The sequence below is a fragment of the Protomyctophum parallelum genome (assembly GCF_964188405.1).
Source record: "Protomyctophum parallelum genome assembly, chromosome: 21".
In the NCBI taxonomy this organism is placed as follows: Eukaryota; Metazoa; Chordata; class Actinopteri; order Myctophiformes; family Myctophidae; genus Protomyctophum; species Protomyctophum parallelum.
In genome coordinates this window covers 8,952,539-8,978,346 of record NC_139713.1, presented here as the reverse complement: position 1 = coordinate 8,978,346, position 25,808 = coordinate 8,952,539, and the positions used below count along the sequence as shown (strand labels likewise).

At 43.0% G+C, this 25,808-nt stretch overlaps 1 protein-coding gene across 2 annotated transcripts in view; it reads right to left on the bottom strand.

The window, feature by feature from the left end:
• Positions 1-3,984: 3,984 nt before the first annotated feature.
• olfm1b (olfactomedin 1b) overlaps positions 3,985-25,808 on the bottom strand; it is a 43,846-nt gene continuing 22,022 nt past the window's right edge. For both annotated transcript variants that reach the window (XM_083793973.1, XM_083793972.1), the window contains exons 2-6: positions 25,223-25,372; positions 23,276-23,431; positions 20,039-20,258; positions 6,862-6,968; positions 3,985-5,295 (exon numbers count right to left, since the gene is read on the bottom strand). In XM_083793973.1, coding sequence (XP_083650099.1) covers positions 4,621-5,295; positions 6,862-6,968; positions 20,039-20,258; positions 23,276-23,431; positions 25,223-25,372 — 1,308 coding nt within the window. In that variant the 3' untranslated portion in view covers positions 3,985-4,620. The remainder of the gene's footprint in view (positions 5,296-6,861; positions 6,969-20,038; positions 20,259-23,275; positions 23,432-25,222; positions 25,373-25,808) is intronic.

Here is a 25,808-nt window from a genome sequence, read left to right as displayed (position 1 = left end):
TTGTTGGGCAGTAGTTAGTGTAGACAGTTTAGATAGATTGAATTTGTGTAACTTTTCATTTCATTTATTGGTTAGAGTTAGGTCAGAGTGTTGTGTGATCCTTTAGAATAGGGCTAGATAGTTCTGATGGTTTATTTAAGTTGCCCCATATAGCCTGTCTTTTGTTTTGCATTCCAGTTGTATTCTTTATTGTTTATTGTATATATACCTTTTTCACAATCACGTTGAATAAATCACAAATTCTCGTGCCAGCCGTGTTGCATCCTCTTATTAATACCCCTAGACCTGCTAAGGGAATGTAACAGTTGCAAAGGGTGCATTGCAAAGTTGTGTCACTTTGCCCTGGCTGAGCTGACTCACGGTGACTGAGCATATCATGTTTGTTTTTAGTGTTCTCCAAAAAATATGTTATAGCAAATTAAACATAAACAAGGCGGAAACAGGGCGAAACAAGGCAGAAAGAGCCTGCTGGTTGGTCAGTCAGGGACCAATCAGAAGGCTGACAAAGGGTGAATTGCAAAGTTGTGTCACTTTGCCCTGGCTGAGCTGGGAAGGCTGACAAAGGGTGAATTGCAAAGGTGCAAATAATTTGCAAAAAAAATGTGCAAAAGAAATTGCAAAAAAGAATTGCAAAAAGAAATTGCAAACATATTTTTGTGTCACTTTGCCCTGACTGAGCTGACTCACGGTGACTGAGCATATCATGTTTGTTTTCTCCAAAAAATATGTTATAGCAAATTAAACATAAACAAGGCGGAAACAGGGCGAAACCAAGGACTGTCTAAAGAGGACTTTGCCCTGGCTGAGCTGGGAAGGCTGACAATGGGTGAATTGCAAAGGTGCAAAGTTGCAAAATTGCAAAAAATTGCAAAAAAGAATATTGCAAAAAAAAGATTGCAAAAGAAATTTGCAAATAAAAATTTGCAAAAAAAAATTGCAAAATTGCAAAGGGTGAATTGCAAAATATTGCAAAAGAAATATTGCAAAAATAAAATAGCAAGCAAATTGCCAAAACAAAATTGCAAAAAAGATTAATTGCAAAATTGCAAAGGGTGAATTGCAAAGTTGTGTCACTTTGCCCTGGCTGAGCTGACTCACGGTGACTGAGCATATCATGTTTGTTTTTAGTTTTCTCCAAAAATTATGTTATAGCTTCTTGTAGATCTGCTATTTTTCAATAGCTAAAGCATAACATCATGCTAACACCAAAAGGGGTTCCCGCCCAAAATGAGCCCGTTTGTGCAATTCTCGTCTTTACATTGACTTTGTATGTAATCGCGCCGCTCTAACCATCCAAGTCTGAACGCACCTTTACTCTATGGCTCTGCAAGCCTCTGCCCTCTGATAACAATGATGTCATCCTACAGTATGTCACCTCATGGCACCATGACTCGGCTATAACCATATAAGGGGTCCACGGTGCGATCTGCAGTGCACGTACAGCAGGTGTGAGGGAGCAGCAGAACCTCTAGTAGTATCAGACAGTGATGTCGGGTACTGATTCTCAGCCCTTTATTAAGTCAAGGTCACACAGTGACCTATGGATTTAGAATTTGTGTCTATACACTGCAAAGCCGGGATGCAGATGTTTATCCGACATACCAAAGGTCCGGCATGCTGAAATCACCCGTCGCTCCCGACAATGCGTTGGTCCGACATGCTTGCGGTTAGGGTTAGGTTAGGGCAGGGGTAGGCAACCTGCGGCTCTAGAGCCACATGTGGCTCTTTTAGGCCCTCAACCCGTGACTCCCAGTTGCTACGGAAAAGAAGTATGAAAAGGAATAAGAGGTTTTCTTTTTATTTATTTTACATTTAATCATAATTTATTATTGAATTTGTAGGAGGCATAAAGTTATTCTTTCACCACCAATGCTGCTGGCTAAGTTACTGGTACAGTATACTTGATATGCTTTGAGAAATTAGCAAACAATAAAATGAAATATTGAATGACCAGAAAAATCCCAAATAATGAAAGTTTTCTTTATTAAAGCAAACATTATTTTGCGGCTCCAGATAGAATTGAAATACGTTATTGGTCCAAAAATGGCTCTTCTGATAATAAAGGTTGCCTACCCCTGGGTTAGGGTCTTGGGTATATAGGGTGTCGGTCGGACCAATAGTATGTCGTAAAACTAAAGCCTGTACTCGCAAAGTCATCAGTGTTGCATTTAGATCTGAGTGTACAAATGGAACCCACTTCAATTACAGACCTGTCTGTTTGGAACCCCTGGTGGACCCCCACGGACCCGATGTTTGAGGAAGAACAACTGGGGGACGGGGCTATGGAAGGTTGATTATAACAACATTACAATAACCTCTGAATCAGGTTTATCTGCATGTTTATTGACACGAATCATTAACTATCTCATCTCAGATACAACACATTTCCAGCAAAGCGCGAAAGAGTGAAGTGCCATTGTCCTCTGCGGAGGGGGGGGGGGGGGGGGGGGGTGTACATTGAAACAGCATTATCCTTCACTAGCGGTAGGTTGGGGAGGGGGGGGGGGGTGTACATTGACACAGCATTATCCTTCACTAGCAGTAGGTTGGGGAAGGGGGGTGGTGTACATGACATGAAAAAGCATCATCCTTTAAAAAGCAGTGTTCCCCAAACTCTTTAACTCAAGACCCCCAAAATATATTTTGCCTGGCACCCAAAGTTCAAAGTATAGCAGATCTACAAGCTCACAATGCGTCGCTTCGGGTTTTATGAGCTTGTAGATCGGCTATTTTCAGTACTTCTTATAACATTTTTGTTTTCTAATTTCTGGAATTTCATTGATTTTGTTTGATTTCTTCATGAAATTACTGGAAAAAAAATAGAATTTTGTTTTTAATTCATTAAAAAATGATTTGTTTTTGTAAATGTTTTGAAATAATAATTAAAAACAAAATGTAGGGAATAAAAAAATAAAAGGACCCATAAAAATGTGTTCCCGACCCAGAGTTTGGGAACCAGTGCCCTAAAGGAATGCTCTCAACTACAGGCAGATGCGGTTTGAGTAGAGGATAGGAGAGGAATAGGTTTCTGGAATACATTGCTTAATACATTCTATATTATTATAATTTTTTGTTCTTCAGAGAGATATGAACTAGATAAAAGTCCTCCCACGCGGTCCAAGTAAACGAATACAAAGAAGCAAAGCCAGTGCCAACAGTTACAGTGATACAAGAACATAAAAAAAACGTTAAAAAAACAATCTGAATGAAAAACAACTCAACAAACTAAAACCGAATGCAAACGAGTGAAAAAAGCAAATATTGTTGCAAATCTTCTATAATCCCACATGGTATTCAGTTCTGTCCGCGTCCACCCCGCCTCTCTTCGATATATTCTTTTATTTTAAATAGTTACGGCGTCATACAGCAAAAAAGACATTCAGAAGAGCAGACCAGAGTGATAAAAAAAGGAACACTCATGCAACGAAAGCCTGTTTTCACACAAAGTCACAAACACGGGATAAATCATCTCAAACAAGAGTGCTTGCCAACAGTCAAGTGCCTTCAGGTCTTTTTTTTCTTTTCTTCTTTTGTGGACATTCTTGTTATTGTTCTTCTCTTCATACTGTAGATATTAGATTTTTTGCTACTGTACTGATAAAAAGGATAGGTGAGACAGACTGCCCCGTCATATAGGTTCTCAGGATTTCTGGCTGGAGCTCCCACCAGCCCTCACCTCATGTCTGTCCCATGGGGGGCCTTGAGGGAGGGGAGAGGGGATCCGGAGCTCCCACCACCCCTCACATCATGTCTGCCCCATGGGGGCCTTGGGGGAGGGGAGAGGGGGTCCGGAGCTCCCACTACCCCTCACCTCATGTCTGTCCCATGGGGGCCTTGGGGGAGGGGAGAGGGGGTCCGGAGCTCCCCTCACCTCATGTCTGTCCCATGGGGGGCCTGGGGGAGGGGAGAGGGGGTCCGGAGCTCCCCTCACCTCATGTCTGTCCCATGGGGGCCTTGGGGGAGGGGAGAGGGGGTCCGGAGCTCCCACTACCCCTCACCTCATGTCTGTCCCATGGGGGCCTTGGGGGAGGGGAGAGGGGGTCCGGAGCTCCCCTCACCTCATGTGTGTCCCATGGGGGGCCTGGGGGAGGGGAGAGGGGGTTCGCATTGGCAAACAGTTCATCATCACTAACACAGTCTTTGTCCAGTAGTACAGGACCCCCCCGTGGTCAAAAGAAAGGTGAGGTGGAAGGATTACTTGGCCAGAGACCCAGATCCACAGGAACAATCTTCTAGTTTTTTTGTTTTTTTCCCCCAATATAAAAAAGGCGTGATGTTTCTTTTTTTGGCATCTATCTTTCTTATATCCAATACGGCCTACCTATTTGTATTACAATCATCTTCTATACAGCAAACAACGTAAGCTTTATTTTTCTTAAATAAACGTTAAATCATTGATATAAAGTAAACTCTATGCACATTCAGTCCACTTTGCATTCATTTTGAATGCAGTCTCTCCGTAAGAAGTCATATGATATAGTAAATAGGATGGTCTTAACCACAAAGTCTTTTTTTGTTTTATTCCAGTTATATTTTTCGTATATAGGGAGCTCTCTACACACAAACGATATGTGCGTACAGTGTATTCGCGTCTACTCCTCCGCTCGGCCCCGTGCAGGGTTACAGTTCCTCGGAGCGGATGACGTGGAACAGCGTGACATTGTAGAGCACCTGGTGGCCGTTGTTCCAGGCGTAGAGGGCGCGGTCGCGCGGGTTGTAGTCCAGCATGGAGATGTGCGAGTACTTGTTCTGGAAGGCGATGTCGATGTACTCGTAGGTGGAGGAGTTGGTGGAGTAGGCGTAGTAGACCTTGGTGCCGCCGGAGTAGCCGTTGGTGACGTAGAGCGTCCCGCAGATCATGAAGGACTCGCCGGCGCTCCTCTTCGGGTGGTTGGTGGTCCAGCTCTTGACGATCTGCAGCGAGCCGGGGTTCAGCTTGCTGATGACGATGTTGCCGGCGTTCTGGTTGGTGGCGTACACGGCCCACAGGCCGCCCTCGTCCGCCATCAGGTCGATGTCGGAGTGGCCGCCCCACGCGTAGTGGTAGGCGTTGTTGTAGCCGGCGTAGTCGAGCTGCCGCGACTTGCTGATGGAGGAGGTGCGGAAGTCGAACTTGATGATGACGTGGCTCTGGAACTTGTTGAAGTAGATGGAGCCGTTGTAGACCACCTGGCCCGTGCCGGACCACGGGTGGGGCAGGCGGTGCGACGTGAAGTTGTCCGTCGCCATGAAGTCCTGCATGGACTTGTACTCGCGCACGAAGCGGTTGTTGTGGTAACCGTCCATGTACCACACCTGGAGGAACGAGGAACAAGGAGGGAGAGAGAGAGAGAGAGAGAATCAAGCAGGGTGTTTTCGCTGCAGTGATTTTCAAAAATGCGGTCAGTGGTCACACAGTGGTCCTTGTGGAGTTCCGTGGGTCCCCAATCCGTACATTTCGGCTGTTCGAAAATATTGTATTTACAAGCTCACAACGTTTTGTGGGACAATCTATTTGACGAAATGTAAATAAAATGTAAATTTTAACAAAGTTTTATGGGGGTCGGAATCTTTTCAAATACAACAGCAATTTGACACGAACAACATGTTTGAGAACCACAGTTTAACTGTAAAAACAGCAACATACAGCTACAGTATACCGCAGAGTATAAAAATCTGTCCTCAGCATACCTTTCCGAACATCTAAATTATGTATGCAGATCACCCGTAACCCTGCAATCTAAATCAAATCAGGCTGTCAACAAGTTACCTAATTAAGTCAGAGCTGGCATCTCCGGGAGGAGCAGCCTCAAACTGAGATCTGGGCTGTTTATGACTGCAGAGCGCCACAGGATGACAGCCTGCAGGGTGGGATGGGTCTCGCCCCACAGGGGCAATGCCCATCATTCCAGATAAAAGGCCTAGCTGGCTGAGCTTCCCTCGAAACACCAACCTAATGCCCCCCACTCCACCCCCTTCTGGCACCCTGCAGTGATGGGGCTGACATCTCACTGCCAGCAGCCAAACTGTTGCAGGTTCAGCTATTTCCTCCATCTCACTTCATATGGACCAAACGCGTCACAGAGGATGGGTTGATTAAAGGTGATTATTGCACGGCTTACACACAATGTAATTTACAGCTAAACATTGCTCTCAAAAATGTTTTTGAAAACATTTGAGCGAGAAACAGACGAAGCAGTACGCGAAAATGGATTCTATTTGATCAACTCACTTCCTTGTTTTCCGACTGTGCTGCAGCTGGGCAGATGCCGGCCAGCGCGACACTTATGGAATATACCAAGCAAGGCAATACCTCGTTTTGGGTCAATTTATAATTCTTTGTATTAAGTAGCCATGTAATTAGCGGGATATAATGTATGGCTGAGTGGTCATTGTGTATTTACATCACCTTCAGGCTGATTGATCAGCCTGTCGGTGATTTATCTATAAACAATGACAGCCATACATTATCCCTTACTTAAGTGTAAGGGATAATGTGTGTTTTGTTTGCTCTTTAGTCTTATAGTAATCGCTATTCATGTTGTTGCTATAGAGAGCCTTAAAAAGTATGATACCAATTGGAAGTTTAATAGATTTTATTGCCTAGACCTAAGGAATGTGAGGCGTGTATACACAACATGCGTTGACCATATACATGCGGTCATGTTTCGGGTGTTTAACATCCAAAGCCCTCTCTGCTGGTGGCAGCCTTCCTTGTATTACTCACTGGGCCAAGGCTGGCCATACAGATTTATTATTGTGCATTAGCATTTTAATGTGTTCAGTAATGAAAGCAGGGTCATTCGCCGAGGCAGCAGATGCTTGGACCTTCTAAACGAAATCAGACGGCATGCAGAGGTGAATCACGGGGGTACTACTTACCCTCGTATCTCCCTCTGGGGCCAGGGGGTCCGTCATCCAGGAACCAAATCGAGATCCAGAGGTCTTGATGGTGATGGGTTCACTGATTCCCGTAAGTTTGCCACATGCTGTAAGGAAAAGAGAGATACAGAAACAAACACGATAATACCAGAAACAAACACGATAATACCAAAGAGATACAGAAACAAACACGATAATACCAGAATAGGGATTGCAAGGCTGACGTCACGGTAGGCCGTCACGTGTATAAGTGTATAAAGTTGGTGTTTGAGTGTTTAGTGCACAGTGCTAGAGCTCTTTCAGTTCGCCAAAATGGGATTTATTAAGCCTACTTGAGTAGGCCTACTTGTTGTGTGAAATACAACAAGTAGGCTTCTCACCATAAACAAGGTCAGAATAAAGGGGATAAAATAGATAATGGACTAACGTAACGTTTCACCGGCGCATTCTTCTCACTGCCGCTGACTCTCTCTCTCTCTCTCTTGAACTTGATCAGACACATTTCCTTTTTAAGCCTGATTTACTTTGTTGTAAAACCGGTGTCGTGTGCCGAAAATTACACCCCTACAAGCTCGTAACATGTCACATCGCACCGAACTGTGAGCTACTATAGATTTATTTTTCGGCGTGCAACTTCGTTGTACAATGAAGTATGACTATAACTACAGTATGTGTATTAATTAACTTACCGGTACATTAAAGTATTTTGTAGTTTGGTATTACTTGTTATTAACCCAGATTGGGTACAACAACACAATCTGTTTAGCTCCTTTTAGAACTGAATCATTTTTTTTGAAAGAGTCACCAATCAGCTAAAAAGGCTATACAATAAAGCAGCAATCTCTCTTGACCTTTTAAACAAAATGTTTTCAAAAGGCAGCCAACAAATCCAGAGTAATATGTAATACGTACAATATGTAATACAATATTTCTGTTTTTGTTCAAGTAATACCTTTTACCTTACACTACTCGTACTGGGTAAATAATACTATTACAGTAATATATTAAAAGTAAGTTGTTACTGCCCCACACTGCTCGCTTGCAGAAGAGACAGTGATTCTATATCTGCTAGAGTGTCTCTACCCTCTAGGGTCCTTCACCATCCTCTGCAAGAGACTGCGATGACCTGTACTCTCTGTCTGTACATTTTGACATTGTGCGCTGTTATCCGACTCTGTTTTATTTTGTTCTCCTCTTGATTCTTGTGACCGTATTTTAGGACTGCAAAGTTTTGGTGCTTGAACGGAAAATAATTTCACCCGCTCTTTATCACCTGTAAATGTGTGCATGTGACAATTAAGTTGAAGTTGAACTCAAGTGGTTGACCAAGATTCACTCTTTCCCGGACCATTCTACCCGATGGGCGTGGTTTTGAGGTCATTATCCTTGTTTCTCGTAAATGTTTCTTGTTTGTTGTTTATATGTTATGTATATTCACATTAGTATCTTGGAATACATTGTGATAAAGATAGGCCTAATAAGCTATAAGCTTCCGCCTATTCCTTTTCGATCACCTTAAAAGTACTGTTTAATTTGTAATGTCTCTCTGAAAAAGGAGAAAGGTCGAAATAAACCATTCATTCATTATTCTGTGAGGTTAGGGTTAAGGTTAGGGTTAGGCATCGTATTTGTGAGGTTAAGGTTAAGCGCTGCCCACAATCCACCAGACATGGGTAATTGACCTGTTTGACACCTTAGCATGCTTTCTAATCTTAGTGTGCATGTGAGAGGGAGAGAGCGAGAGAGAGATAAACTGCTCCTCTGTGCTCAGTCTAAGCCGGAATAGTCTTAATTACTGTTAATTGGAGGTGTTAATGTGAATTTGACAAAACTAATCTCGTTATCTCCCATGGCTGAGAGCTGGTGAGACACATTTATTAAAAGCACACAGACAATAACATCGCTCTTGTTTGATTTTTCGCTGTGCAACAACACTTTGTACCGACTGCTCCAAGCGCTGCCATTCATCTGGATGCGAGCCACTGTCTCCATTGTTCACTGTGTTTGGGCAAAGATCAATTAGATGGCCCCTGATTAGTGTATGTACATCATCCAGAGAAAGTAATTAGTTTTCAGGCGTGCTCATTCACACAGAGGGATCTGATAATGGCCACCATTTTCAATCATGTCCACAGTTAACGTATCCAGATCCATTACACCATATATGTCAAACTCAAGGCCCGGGGGCCAAATCAGGCCCGTGAATGAATTATCTTTGGCCCGCGGGATGATATTTAATTAGTATTAGAACTGGCCCTCTGGTATATTGCACGGACCACAATGCACTGCGAGTGCATTGTCACGTATCGAGGGCCCACAAGCGCAAGCATGCGTCTTCTCTTCACTATTGATCAGCAGTGAAAGTATATTACTTGTGGTCAACTTTCAGCTACCCCTCTCCCCAAAAATGGCCCGTGTGTTGAAACACAGTCCGGCCCTCGACTTGTGCCAATTTCTTTATTTTGGCCCACTGTGTATTTGAGTTTGACATCCCTGCATTACACCTTTGATTTATCGTCACCAAAATATTTTGTTCTCTTTGTTTTGTTTTTCGTCCTCTATTCTCACACTAAAGCCTGTTTATTCTTCGCCAAATAACTGGGGTGGGTGGGGGGAGGGCAGCTGTAGCTTATTTATTTCACTGGTAGTCAAAGTGGGGTCTGGGGAACCACGGGGGTCCTTGTGGATATATATAGGCCACATAGGCAATGGCCTAGGGTGGCAGATTGCCTTCTTTACAAACATTGCAACAACGCTGGTTAACAAACTGCCCTCCCACTCTGGGCGTTTTGGTGTAGAGCACATCAATGCTTTCTAGAAAGACCTAGGTGTTTGTACATTTTTAATTTCTTTAAAATGGCAATGGTAACAACTGAGGAGGTACTTAATAAACTGAGTGCCCTCCAACCCCACAACTCCAGCCAAGACAATATTCCGTCCAGCCATCTCTATAGCTCCAATCATCACCCGCATAGTAAACCTCTCCATCAAACAGGGACAGATCCCCCAAGATTTCAAACTGGCCAAAGTAACCCCCCTACACAAAAAAGGGAGTAAATTAGACCCTGGCAACTACCGCCCTATTTCTATTCTAAGCTCCATCTCGAAAGTGATGGAAAAAATTGTCTATGAACAGGTTGAAAAGTATCTTGCCACAAATAAATTAATGTACGAGTTCCAATCTGGTTTCACTGACACATGCCTTCTCTATTTGAGCGACCACATCAAACACGAGGTGGATGCTGGCAAATACTGCGGCATGGTCATGCTGGACCTCCAAAAGGCTTTTGACACGTGAACCACTCCATACTGGTTAACAAGCTAAAAGCAATTGGTTTTGATAGCACATCAGTGAGCTGGATGCAATCCTACCTGGAGGGGAGAGAACAGATGGTGGAGGTGAACGGAACACTGTTGTCGTCGTCGTCCCCCCCCACCCCCACCCTCCCAGTGAGCTGTGGCGTTCCACAAGGAAGCATACTAGGGTCTTTACTGTTTCTAATATATAAACGACATGACATCAGCTTGTGACTGCAACTTGTTCCTGTTCGCAGATGACTCAGCACTGCTGGTCTCGGACAGGAACAAACTGCAGGTTGAAAAGGCCCTCAGCTCTGAACTCGGTAGAATCTGCACCTGGCTCGCTGATAACAAACTATCTTTACCTCGTAAGGAAATACCTCATTTTGTTGTTACTTGTGGGTCAATTTATTAATGTATTCATTAAGTAGCCTTGTAATAAGAGTGATAATAAACGGGTCAGTGTTCATTGATGAGAAATACACTGTGTGAGCATACGGCATGCAGCCTTAGGGAATTAACGCCCTAGGCCGCATCCCATGGGGCCGCCCTTCCCGACTCGACTTGCACACTTTTCGTTTTAACAGAACGGGACACAAAACGAACCGGCAATGATGTTCATACCATATAGATCCATACATTATTAGGCTATATCTTAATCAATAAGTCCAGCTCCTCAAACGAAAAAGCCTTGGTACCGAGGCTACGTTTGTACCCCCTCTTCTAACTGCCTCCCTAGGCAATCTGCCCCCCTAGGCCATTGCCTATGTGGCCTATATACTGTATACCGGCCAGCCCTGACAGCATGTGTGCACTGTACATGTAAACTCCCATGTGCATCATATGTTCCATGTGTTTGTGTGTGTGTGTGTGTGTGTGTGTGTGTGTGTGTGTGTGTGTGTGTGTGTGTGTGTGTGTGTGTGTGTGCGTGTGTGCGTGCGCGCGCACACACATCACACCTCGGCTGCGGCAGAGAGACAAACATCCCGTCACGTGTATATTTTGGCTATATCTCTAGTGGGGGGTTGAGAGACCCTTACGTAACCCTCGGTGGGATTACACACTAGTAGTAATCCACATGGCCATTGATTTATTTATTTTTTCCTGCCCTCTTAATCACGCGCTCTATCTTTAGACGAGACCCCCCCCCCCCCATGGGTTGGGTTGGTGGTCTACTCTAATCCCCTATTGGCCTGAATATGGCTGGGTCGAGTCCAGAATGCATGGCAAATGGAAAAAAAGTCTAATGTATACTCCGGTTGAAATGTAATGAATGAAATTCACCATCAGCCCTTCCCTGCTGGCCTAATGTATACAGTATACATACTGTAGTCTCTTGAGACAATTTGTCTAATTGCTTCCACCCTAAACCAAAACCAGTCTGTTATCACAGCCTATCACAACTATTACATAATCGTCATAATAATTTCCATGTTGAAAAATGTTCATGTATTTAAGACATTTTCCGAACTATTTGAAGGAGCTGGAGATCGTCTATTTCCACTACTAATGGGTTTTTTTCTTCTTCTTTAAGTATAAAGTTATTGGTCATATACGAAATGTGATTATTATTTATAATGTTCCAATGTTCCAATGTTCCAATGTTCCAATGTTCAACGACAGAAACGACACATTTAAATTGTAAATCCCAATTACTTGAGTGACAATTAATCGTCAAGTAAAATGTCATCATCGTGACAGCCCTAAACCAGTCTGTACATGAAGTGCTGAAAAAAATATTGTTTTATATTCATATAAATATTTAAAGTGGATGCGCCCCACATCTGTTTCACCATGGCAGCCACGTCCCACTGTGACTGAAAAGTAGAAGCCTTTATTTTCAGCATACTGTACATGGTTGGCTTTGCTGCGTGTGTGTGTGTCTGTCTGTCTGTCTGTCTGTCTGTCTGTCTGTCTGTAAACCCAAAACTGTGACTTTAACACGATTCAAATGCAAAAGAAGCAAAAGTATCCAGGCACATCATTAATAAATATAATATATGTTAATGATGTTTAGAAGATTCAGAACACTTTCCTGGGGGTCTTTGTGTTGAATATGTGGTTTTACATATTTTAGATTTGAGCAGTGAGAACCAGTGTCTCTGATGTCATGGACACTGGGCTCACTTACTTCCTAGGCTACTACAGCCCTCCCCTATCCACAAGAAGGAGCAATGCACCAAATCATGGGTTCATGTGTTTGGTCCGACGGAGCATTGGTCCGAACGACAACCTACCTCAAACCCTAACCCTAACCTCCTCCGGGGCAGCACACCTAAACCTAACCCCAACCCTCTCCCGACCCCCATGCGCACCTCGGACCAATGCTCCTTCGAACCAATGCTCCGTCGGATCATAGTATGCCTCCCCAAATCATTATGGGAATTATAGTCCAGGATGTAAGTGAGCCCAGTGTCCATGACGCGTCATTATGGATCCCATCGCAGTTCTAGGAAAGCCCCGCCCGCTGTGATTGGCCAGAAGTCGCTTGTTTTTGCAACTATGCCTCAACCTAACCGTAGTAAAACTATGCCTAAACCTAACACTAACCCTAAACCTAACAGCAGTAAAACTATGCCTAAACCTAACCTAACCCTATACCTCAGTAAAACTATGCCTAAACCTAACCTAACCCTATACCTCAGTAAAACTATGCCTAAACCTAACCTAACCCTATACCTCAGTAAAACTATGCCAATCAGACACATGGTAAGGCGGGTCTATCCAGGGGCGGCCCAAACGGCAAGCAGCCGCCTGGAATAATTAAATAAAATAAAAATAAATGGATTAAAGTAAAACTTAATTTGCTTGAAGTGGGGGATATTGTCACACACCAAACTGGCAACCCCCCAAAATGCCTGTAATAACTATCATGTATTGGTTGCTTGGGTCACATGACCAGAAACAGGTAACAGGAAGGTAACAGGTAACATAATTATGTAGAGACACACAATGTCATGTCATTTAATGTTATGTTTATGAGACCGGCTGGTGAGAGGACAGACTAGTGTGGCTTACTTAATAGATGAATGAAAAGACAAGCTTTGTGTATGACTCAATGCAGGTTGCACTGACTAAGAAGTTATAAGTTAGGCACACAAGGATTAGTGTGGACATTTGAAGACGTTTGAACTACTCTCAGACAAAGATGGACACACTTTGTTCGAGTTGTTTGCAGATGGAAAAGGACTAATAATAATAATGAGGGGATGATGATGCCGCCACGGCTGTGTGGTGAAGCAGAGGAGAAGAGGTCTATACTTTTACTTGGTTGGCAGGACGGTATAGGACCAGACGTCCAGGAATCTTTACACAAAGGGTTTTCAGGGTGCCGGGTGGAATTAATTAAATTAAAGTGCGTCCGGCGATCCAGCGTGGCTTCTACTTTTTAATTCTGCAGACTGCCTGCAAAGTGCAAGCATAAGGCGTCTCAACTCCAAGCATCACTCAACAAAAAATGGTAAGTTAAAAATAAAATGTATTAAATCCTCCACGAGGATAGATGGGTATAGAGCGGTTAGATTTATAACTCTGCCAAAAACATGCCACTCAACAAAAAATGTAAGTAATAAAATGTATTAAATCCTCTAGAATGGTTAGAACCGTGCCAAAAACCGTGCCAGATGTCCTATACTATACGGATCTCGCTTGTAGCGCCACCTAGTGCCCAACCGGCCCTGGGTCTATCCAAGAACGTTGGTGGGATTCATAATCGTGCGTCCATGACATCAGAGCCACTGGGGCTCACTGCTAAGATCTAAAATATCTAAAACCACATTACACACACAAATGCCCCCAGGAAAGTGTTCTAAATCTTCTAAGCATCATTAACATTTACTGTATGTTTTTTGCAAAAAGGGTGAAGTGTCCCTTTAAGCCCCACGGCCTGCCAATTATGTTAATAATAATAATAATAGAAATACACTGTTTAGACATTTGCTGCTCATATGTGTACGATATGATATTTAAATTGAGGGACAATGAGATGATTATTCATATCGTATATAGTACTTTGTATTCTGGGTAGTACTTTGTATTCCGCCCTATAGTGTAGTAGTTAGTTAGAGCATAATGCCTTTCATGCAGAAGGTTGTGGGTTCGGACCCCGCCTGGGGTCGGCGTCAGCAAGGGCATGCGGTCGCAACGGGTTCCTAACTCCAAATTAAATGGTTTCAGATCTGAGCCAAGTCTCCTGAGTCCTGAGGAGGCACGTCTCTGCTTTGTATTGTAGAGCAGAGGCTGAAGTTGTCTGAAGGCTGTGCTCACACTGCTCCGTGCCTGTTGTTTTAGGTGGTTAAGAAGAAAAGAATACACCCCCAGCCTACCCTGTGTGTGTGTGTTTTTGTATATATATACGGATAAAAACTGTGCTGTCTGTTGGGTGGACGATGCGGCAGGAGTTTTAAAATAGTGCTTGGCAGCGAGAAGCGTGTCATTGGCCATGTGACAGTGTGTGGCGGCGGTGGGCATGTGGTGTGACTCGTGTCCCTGCTGTCCCATCCGTCAGTAGTTTAGTGTACCGGACCGCTATAGATGTGTCTGCATCTCTCTGCAGACTTTTACTTTACTTCACTTTTCTGTCCATTTTCCAGCACTTCTTTATGCTTCTACTCCACACGACAACTCAAAATGTTGTGCTTTTCTTTCTCTTTTTTTTTTACTCCACTACAATTACAAGTTACATTGTAGATTTGAGATTATTACAACAAAACATACACTATTAACCAATTAAGCCCTTGTCTAATTGAAAATGGAGGGCGTACATCATTCATACAAGCTCACAACGTGCCGCAATGAGCCTGCAGATCGGCTATTTTCAAAAGATTTTGCAAACTTTCATTCATAATGAGCATTTACTTGATGTAATTTAAGTGTATTTTTGATGCCAATGCTATTGAAAATGTTTTTTAAAAATAAATTCTAAAATAGCAGATGTACAAGCTTGCAGCACGAGCTTGCAGCACGGCACAAAATGGTGTGCTGTGAGCTTGTGGATTTGCTGTTTTTGAATAGGAAAATCTACTCTAATAAAGTGGTTTTTATTGTGATGCTATATTAACTACTTTTGCTGGGGACCCCCTGGACCTCACTTTGAGAACCACTGCACTAGTCCGCACTCTGTTTCACTAGCCGGGCCACTTTGGAAAACACCTTTGATGCATTATTTTCTCTTATCGCCCCATCAATGCAGACCTAGTCGTCGCTGTCACTTTCACAAGGGGCCGTTTCAATGACAGGAGTTACTATGCCAGCCAGGGCATGTTTGTACGTTTCAATGACAGGAGTTACTATGCCAGCCAGGGCATGTCTGTACATTTCAATGACAGGAGTTACTATGCCAGCCATGAGGGCATGTTTGTACGTTTCAATGACAGGAGTTACTATGCCAGCCATGAGGGCATGTTTGTACGTTTCAATGACAGGAGTTACTATGCCAGGCCAGGGCATGTTTGTACGTTTCAATGACAGGAGTTACTATGCCAGCCATGAGGGCATGTCTGTACGTTTCAATGACAGGAGTTACTATGCCAGCCAGGGCATGTTTGTACGTTTCAATGACAGGAGTTACTATGCCAGCCATGAGGGCATGTCTGTACGTTTCAATGACAGGAGTTACTATGCCAGGCCAGGGCATGTTTGTACGTTTCAATGACAGGAGTTACTATGCCAGGGCATGTTTGTACGTTTCAATGACAGGAGTTACTATGCCAGGCCAGGGCATGTCTGTACGTTTCAATGACAGGAGTTACTATGCCAGGGCATGTTTGTACACCAGTGAGAATGGGGGGAGTTTTATGCAGCATCTACAGAACGGTGTGAGGATGAAAGGCAACGGCTGCCGGCCTCTCACAGTGGGTGACCTCTGCTTTGTGCCATCTGATCTCACCCACTCTGGATGGACTCCCTGCAGCTTCTCTGCTCTCGCTTATCCTCAGAGGAGCGCGTCCAGATAAGAGGGATGGTGTGTGCATTGATCTATGATTGAGGGATGGCGTGTGCATTGATCTATGATTGAAGGGATGGCGTGTGGATTGATCTATGATTGAGGGATGGCGTGTGGATTGATCTATGATTGAAGGCAAGGCACGGACGGACAAACAAGGATTTGTGTTCAAAGTCCAGTCACAAGTGGACCAGTATGGAGAATATACCAGATTCTGTTCGGGCAGAAACCTCTTATTTCCACACTCCTTTTTTTTCATAAATCAACTTGCTTGACTATACAGAGTACAGTGTCACACGAAAGTAGCAAAAGTTACTTTTTTTGTTTTTGAATCCTGAAAAGTAACAGCTTCGGACATAATGAGGTTTCCAGCCGACACTAGAGACAATATTGTATTTAGGGTCAATCTGATATTGGACGGGTCGATCTGGCTATCTCCCCCACAAATCTCGAGAACCATTTGATCGACGATCGACTTCAAAGGGCCCGATGGAGTGATATACTGAGTGGGTAGTCAGCCCGGATCGGTGGTTGTCCAGAGATATCTGAAAATCTCCAAATCTCCGCGTCTGTTTGCTCTTTCGCTTTGACTGTATGCCAATATGTGGAAATCCCTGATGTGATCAATATGATGTCATTGTCATAGATTGTCCTTCCAAGTATAATGGGTGATAATAAACGATAATGGGTAACTGCACTAGCTACTCGGGTACAATGGGTATACATGACCAAAAGGGCATGCATTCCCATTCCTCATAACCTATGCAAGCAGCGTTACTAACAGCTCAGTACCTCAATACATTTCAAATGACTAGTTTTTACCTTGGAGACACCAACTCCGTAATTTAGTTCATGACTACATCAATCACTGTTGTATTATCCAAAATAATGTTCACTTTGTACTGCTTCAGAACATTCTGACACTATGCCTACCACTACAATACTTAGCAAGTCACCCAAGCATCTATAGCCAGGGTCATTCCTATGTCAATTCACGCTGTTGACACTAGGCAGCTTTTATAAGCTCTCTTTGGTAAGAGGTGTGAACGCAATAGACACACTCTCATGGGTACGCACGTGCTCGCCTGTGCGGTGTGTGACGTTCTCTGGTTCAAAAGACCGGCGAGATGCCGTGGTAGAGGGGAGAATAATTGGTACAGGGGAGAATAATTGGTACAGGGGAGAATAATTGTAACCAAACCCTTTTCCACTGTCTTTCTTTATGCTTGCCTCCGGTACATCGGGGAACAATTTGCAACAGTGATAAAATACTCATGCCTTGTTATTGATCTTAGTCACTGTGAAAGGGGTTGTGTGTGCATTTGTAAAGACTGAGTTGTCCTTATGCTGCGTTCCTCACGCTGGAAGAGACCATAGCTACAAAACGACCAAGCGTCGTCAGCTACACTAGTCACAGAGTCGCCGTTGAAGTGTTGCTCACACGTCATTACCCATTCAGGCCTGCCGTCGAAATTTAAAAAATAGGTTTTCTAAATCATGACAATTTTCTGAAAGATTTCAAGCACATTTTAACGATTTTTCAAAAATAGCAGACGTACACAAAAGTATCAAAAGTAGCAGATCTGCAAGCTGAAGATGCGGTGCCACGCTTCGAGCTTGCAGATCTGCTACTTTTGCTATTTTTGAATTTTAATTCTGAAAAGTTACATTTTCGGACATGCGAGGTTTCCATTGGACAGAGACGATATAAAAGGCTTGGGTTCAAAGGCTGAGTTCAAACATTTTGTTTTACCCACAATCTCTAGAAGGTTATGATTATTATTATGTTATGATTGACGCTTTGCCATGTCATTGGAGCACTGAAACAAGTTGAAGCCAGCTCAACTTTTTTTTCTTCGATTTTTTTGTAACTTTTGTACAAAGCTTTTGTAACTCGTCAATCGACAAGCGTCTTCAAAGGGCTTGGAGCCTTGTCGCTTTGTCACTGCTTAGTGTGAAGGTGGCGCATTAGCTGTGACAGTGTTCCGGTTGTCGTGCACCAAAAAATAGCTATCTATAAGCTCACAATGTACCTCAGCTTGACGCCCGCTTGAGCTTGTAGATCAGTTATTTTCACTGCGCGACACCGCATCACTACTGAGTATAGCTCAGGCATAACACCATTGGGCTGAGGTGTGAGGATTATCTGACAGAGGCTAAAAACGGACCTGAGAATCCATCACACATGCACCTATGCATATATCTGACTGTGTGCGTGCATGCGTGCATGTGTGCGTGTGTGTGCGTGTCAGTGTGTCAGACATGGTGGTGATGCCACCAAATACTGTAATCACCAATCCTTCTGTTCCATTACAGGAAATCACTTCAACGTGTAAATTTGGATTCACAATCTTTCACAGAATAATGATGTGTGAAAGAGATTTGTAATGACAGGCTAACAGGCATTCTCCCCTCGATGCATTTCATGAAATGTATGTCAATGGATTTGCCAACAGAACAGCTGTTAACCCATTCTGACCGGGCACCCATTTTGTTGGCATCATGTTATGCTTTAGCTATTGAAAAAAAGCAGATCTACAAGCTCATATCGCGCCACCGAGTGGCGCGATACGAGCTTGTAGGTCTGCTATTTTTGAAAAATCGAAGAGCGACTGACATTTCTAGAATCTGATCTCAGGTCAGAATGGGTTAATTAAGTATAGGCATAAAGTACAGTGACACTTTGTTAATGGTTTGGGTAATGTAGTTAGCATGCCATGATGTAACTCCAAATATTTCCAATAGATGATTCGAACTTGACCAGAGAGAGACGTTTGACCAGTCAACTATTGTGATTTAGTTAACATTGCAAAACTCTTCTTCTTCTTTTTTTAAGGTCAACTTCTTTTATATTTTACTATTTGAGGTAATGAATCGGATCTGCGGATCAAGTCCAAATAATCTTTTTAAATCATTATGGTGCATATTAATTAAAATGTTGGATGATTTCTATTTTCTAATCAACGGACCAACTATTGAATATTTGGAGTTACGTCATGGCAACCCAAAACCCTACTATCACTGTCTTTTCTTTTCTATAGCCTATAGCCGACCTACAAGCTCACAACCCATTTCATCGTGACTTGTTGTGAGCTTGTAGATCAGGCTATATACAGTATATGGCGTGGGACACCATCATGCAATGGAGTATAGTTCACTAAAGTATACTCCATTGTATGATAGTGTCCCAGAGTCTAGATTCTAGTCTAGTATAGTCTTGTGCTCTAGTAGCCTACAGTGGTTCTCAACCTGTGGATCGGCCTGGGGAGATGTTTGGGTGGTTTTTAAGACTTCTTTAAGGACTTTATGGCCTTTATATATATATATATATATATATATATAAATAAAATAAAAGGACCATTATTGCATCAAAACTTCAAAAGTAATCAACAAACTATAGCCTACTATAAAAACTGGCCAAATTATCAAATGGTATTAGAAAGAGGATATATATTTTTAAATAGACGATCTACAAGTTCACAACGCCTCCATAGACATTTATGTGTGAAACCGAGTCAAACCAAATGTAATGCCTCAACTCTTTAGTTTAGTTTAGTTTTTAGTTTAGTTTAGTGCTTGTCAGAGTTAGCTCTGATCCATAGCATCAGAACTCCTTCTAACACTACGGACCAGAGCTAGTCAGAGTGGGGGGTTCCCAGTTCAAATATGATTATTTTGGGGGGGTCCCCAGTTCAAATTTGATTATTTTGGGGGGTCACAGCCTCTCAAGGTTGAGAACCACTGCTTTAGTGAAGCAGTCACTCACATCTAATGTTCCTTAAATGTTTCACTGTGTGGCCTAGTGAAAATACCTGAGGGTCTATACTTCTGTTCTGACTTATCCTCCATTCATGTGAATGCGTGGGGAGTGTACATCTTTGTGCGTGCGTTTGTGTTTTCAAAGTGTGTGCCGGCAAAACTTTCTGTGCCTACCTAATTTTTGCATGCACGCTCGGAGTCTGTCTTCCAGATTATTCACTCTGTTGTGCAGCTCCTCGTAGTCATAGGCCCCCATCTCCTCCTGAAGTTCACCCAGAACTGACGTCAAGTTCTGGACCTCCTCCTTAAACTGCAATACCAATTTGGCATCGGCCTTGTACTCCTCCAACACTGGTATCAACGGTCTAAGCTCCTCCATTTTCGCCTTTATGGCCTGAAAGGATTAGAATAAGGCTCGGTTCAGTGTCAAGCGCGACAAAGAGAGAGACCCCCCTCCCTGTCCAGAAACAAAAAATAATAATAAAATAAAAAATAAACACCTGTCTGGCCCTGACTACACTGCTCTATCCTCACTCTTACTGTACATGAAGACCACTGTCAGTCTGTGTGTGTGTGTGTGTGTGTGTTTGTGTGTGTGTGTGTGTGTGTGTGTGTGTGTGAGCGTGTGTGTGTGTTCTGTGTGTGTGAACAGTGCATGTGTGTCGGCGCAAACAAACCCCTGGGTAAACATTCTCCACTCGCTGCTGGGGCGAGAAGAGAGAGCAGGCTGGCTCCGTTCGTCAAGGTGTTGACCGGCCATTTTTAAAGCAAGCCACTCGGCACACCGACAAGAATTGGGAAAGCTTCTTTATTGGTCATCATCGTTTAAAATGCAACATCTTATTATAAGGGTTACATGCTTGTACATGTCACACACAACAAAGTGTCTCCAATTCTTTTTTTTTTTTTTTTTACTACGTCTGTATTTTCTTTTTAACGTAGATTGTTTAGTAACCAAATATGCATAGACAAAAGCAAACGTAAAATAAAAAAAGAATTACAACAATTAGTCAATAATAATCATAATAATAGTAATAATAATAAAGAATTAAATCTATTTACGTTTTGAAAAAAGCTTTTAGATGGAAAACTTTGACAGCAGTAACATGCAGGAAGAGATCAGTGGTTGGTTGGTTTGGGGGGAAAAGGGGGTGGGGTTTCTTATTCTTAAGTAATGGTGCTAAAGGTAAATAAAGTGTATGACACCCAAAATGCTCTCATCAGTACTGTGGCCCCGGGTCAGGGGGCCTCTTCTTCCCTGTGGCTCTCTCTTTACATGTCTTAAAGTTAGCCCTGCAAGCAAGAAGATACGACACACTGTTGGACAGGGGCTATATCTTACTAACCTGTCTAACAGAGACGCACGCAGACACACGCACGCACGCACAGACGCACATACACACGCATGTACACACATATTACACATACAATTGAATACATGAAATTGTAGGCATGCATGTCATAGAAAGTGTTGTGAGCTTGTTGTATAGTATCGATCAGGGGTCTTCAACATTTTTCATGAGCCAAGGTCCCCTTAACTGAGAGAGAGAGAGATGAAGCAGGGACGCCCCACTACGTATTGGATTCATGTTAAATGTGTGTGTTTTCAGACAGTTAACCACTTAACCCTCAATACTTTGTAAACCTGACCTTCGGCTTGTTACTTGGTCTGCTCTTTGTATGTTCGCCTAACCTCTTTGCCGAAAATAGACGATCTACAAGCTTGTACATAGGCTATTTTCGGCTATTGTTCCCCCCAGAATAGGGATGCGAGTGGTTAATGTAATTTAAAAAAAAAGTTAAATAAAGTCCCTATCACACAAAGATTTGGCGGCCCCCCTGCAGTATCTCTGAGTCCCCTGTTGAAGACCCCTATATATTACAAAGTATATAGTTCAGGCATATGAGTTTAATATGCAGGCAATAGCATGCACAAAGGATGACAATGAATGGAGCTGAGATTGCTGTTGATGTGCGCAGCTACAGGGTGAGCGGTCTATTGCTGTCCAATGTTTAGTCAAACTATAATTGAGGGCTTTGTAAAATTACATATGTTGAAAGTAACAATTTAAGTGTTCATTGTGTTCATTCATTCATTCATTCATTCATTCGTTCATTCACTCACTCACTCACTCACTCACTCACTCACTCACTCACTCACATGGGCTTAATTGTTCAACCAAATGACATGTAAGGAAGGATGTGCTAATCTTCTGAAGCAATATTGTGGTATGGTGGTCTTAGCATTACTTACAGTAGGCTACTAGGTAATATAATTAGGTAACCAATTAAGATCAAAACGGTAGATTTCAGTATGTCAAACTTATTATTTGTATTACTGTACACACTGTTTATTCAGACACTTCATTGGTCTTGTGGAATAAGCATGCATAGCCCATATATAAATTTCATCAAGTAAGAAGTTGATGAAACATAATGCATGCTTGTCCACACTAAATAATCCAGCATCACCAGATTCACTTCCCATAGTATAGTGGAGGTTAGTTGGAGAACTGGTACAGAAATACACACACACACACACACACGGTGGGGCTGTGCATATGGCTATGATACACCTAGAGTAGGGCTGGGCAATATAGGCTTTAGGCTTTATATTCTTTAATCCATGTTTTGAAACTTTTGATCGGATCGCATCGATAGCTCTCTCCCGTTAGCATCCCAGTGTAAAGTGTGACAGTGGACATTTTGAAGACGCGCACACATCCACTTGCACTCTATTGTGCTGCTTTCAATGGCCTGTCTCTGCAAATCGTTTCTGGTGAAAACAAGGTTTTTCAACGGCCGACAGCAGGCGCTGTGATACTCGCGGTCAGGTTTTTTCTGCACCGAGCGAGAGATCAACAACCGGTCAAGACACCACATTACGGATATTCATTTTGTCTCTTCAAAATAAGGGTTGAAAGGGGAAAAACCTTGGCAATGCGCAATAAATAGATTAATTAATCCTGGTGGTCAAACGGTAACATCTTATTGTACCACGTGCTGTTTATATTTAAAAAATGGGTGTTGTAAGTGTTGTATTTTCCTGATTTATTCTTAATGTCAAACATCTTCAAGGCAATGCGTTATATAAGCTTATAGATGTTTTTGAAATGATATTATAGTCCTTGCTCCCCACCCTCCTCTTTTTTCCTTTCTCTCACTTTCTGGAAAAAACAAAAATGGAGCGTGCACAAAAACAAATTTCACCCACGGTTTAACACCTGTAAAACGTTGATTTGACAATAAAGCCAATTCTGATTCACAATGTGGTATTACATCACAATATCAAAATCAAGGTCAAACATATTGTCATAGCGGGTTTTATCCATAATATGGCCCAGCCCTAAGCTACGCAGCACGGTGGAATGAATGGAGCTCAGACGGATCATGCATGGCTCTCTCTCGTACCTTGTATTGCTTGGCCATGTTGGCCTTGTGGTTCTCCTCCACCTGCCTGAACTTGGTCTCCAGGCCGCGGAGCTGGACCTCCATCTTCTCCACGTACTGCAGGTCCCTCTGGGTCCGCTGGTCCAGAACCTGGATGGACTGGGTCATGTTCTGCACCTGTACGGGTACGGGGGGAACCGACACATTGAATGGACTCATTGGACTGGGTGCACCAGACTCAACACGGCTTATAATTAAATTAAACTTAACTGAGCATCAAATGTGAGAACAAAAGGCCACATGGCAGCATTTTGTTCTTTTGGCTTGGCTTCACGGCTGGCATTGTTGTTTATATTATGAAGCATTGGCTGCAAGAAGTGTTGTGAGCGACTTACTCATCCGTGCAGAAAACTCAATCTGACACAGAGCCAACTGCTGGTCAAGAGCCCTAAACACACATCGTAAGCATGCATGCTGTGAAAGACCGTTGAGAAAAATCTGAAAGCTCTACTGTGAAGCCAGATATTTTGTCGTGTAAACTTGGCAGGTCTCCTTTTTGCTCAAGGAGAGATCAGTTGATCGGTGTTGTGTTTCCTGGCTGCTTGTGTGACGACAGGGCAACAAGCCAGCTCATCTACTCTAGCTTGTTCTGAGATTATCAATTAACAAACGAAAAAAGAGGACAGATTCTATTTATTTAGATGATCTAGGGCTTGTAGTGCGGCAGCTATTACCTACTTTTTTTGATTAATTGAATAATCTTGAACCACATTTTTTAATATAACGTTTCATGAACATAATTGAATGACCCAATTATTTTTTGTATAATTTAGTAGTCAGATACAGTAGATGGGCTGTGTCACTGTCAGAGATGTTTATTGTAAGTATCAACCAATTGATTGTGTCCTGATCTGGATCAATGGAACTAATGTAGTATACTTTAAGTTCTTATTGGTATCACTATAGGAAAACACATTTTTGAGTGGTGCAACCACTCCAAGGAACAGCAATGTCCGTGTTCACCTATGTGCCTATGTGTTGGTTAATGAGCACCAGTATATGACTATGAGTACCAGTAGGGGCGCTGTTGTGCCAGAAACAGAGAGAGGGATAGTGCTGCACTGTTGCCTGCTAATGAGAGAGAGAGAGAGAGAGAGAGAGAGAGAGAGAGAGAGAGAGAGAGTTGCACCACTCAGTTCACACAGGTGTGATTTTACAATGCTATCAAGGAAAAATAGAATTCCGTTAAAACATTATATTACGATTAAGCTCTTAGTGTTTCGCTAATTATTCAGGGGCCCACTTGCAATACCCACCAGTGACAGGTTGAGAGCCATTGATCTCTAGAATGATTTTTAAAATAGCAGTTGTATTCCGTCTAACCCCTGTGTATTGTGCTGGATTGCATCATCGTGTGCGTTGGCTGGCACTGTATGAGAGAGAACCAGGCAGGCAGGCTGTCCATGATGCAAGGTTCCCAGGGAGCTCATTAGAACTTGACTCCTATTCTTCTCTTATGGGCATAGAGATTGAGAGGATACAAACATGTGCGTGCGTGCGTGCGTGCGTGCGTGCGTGCGTGCGTTCTTGCTGCCTTGGCCAAGAACGACAACTTTGAAAGGGTTATCTTATATCATTTCCGTCGGGCAGAAACCTTGTATGTCTCCATATTTCAACGTTTTAGTTTTTCCTGTAAGCAATTCTCGCTATCATTCAAATGTAGCGAGAAAAGCTTACATTGTGACATGTTCTGAGCTCTCTGCATTTTGGCCATAAATGTAAGTAAACATTGGTTAAGTCTGTGTGTTTTATAATGTTTAACCAACTGGCCGGGCCAATTGCAGTATAGCCAGTTAACAAGAACGTGTCTGTTCCAATGGATCCAGTATAGTTATTTTCAGGACAACACAAGGTTTCCGTCCGACAGCGACGGTGTGCGGTGGAGCATTATTAAGTGTTGATAATTGCCTTCTCTAGCAGTTGTCTCAGTTGCTTGGTGCGGGCGTCCCGTGAGCACATGGACTGCTGGGGGGCCACCACGGTGCACACACACCTCCCCTCACTGTCCTGGGCTGAACTGTACACCTGCCACGACTCCTCTGGGTTCGCTGGCAGCACCTGCAGACAAACACACACACACACACACACACACACACACACACACACACACACACACACACACAGGTAGAAATCAGAAGGTGTTTGATATAATGTTCATCTGAAGAGGTGAGCAGGATCAGTACAAGCGAGGTTAAATTGACATTATGGGTTTTGCTGCACCAGATTCAGCATTGATCATTGAAACCCCTAACCAGGACTCCCACATGTTTCAGCACAGTATAGTGCCTGCAGACCACTGACCAGTTAGATATATGGCCGTGGTTTTCAAAGTGGAGTGGTTTAGACTCAAGGGTCCCCACTTAAACGACTTACCGGTAGTTCAATTTAACTATAATTCGGTTCACTTAGAAATTATTGTATGAACAAAACATTTAAGTGACTATTCTAACAATATGTTTCATTATCCACACTATGCAGCATCTATTCATCATGT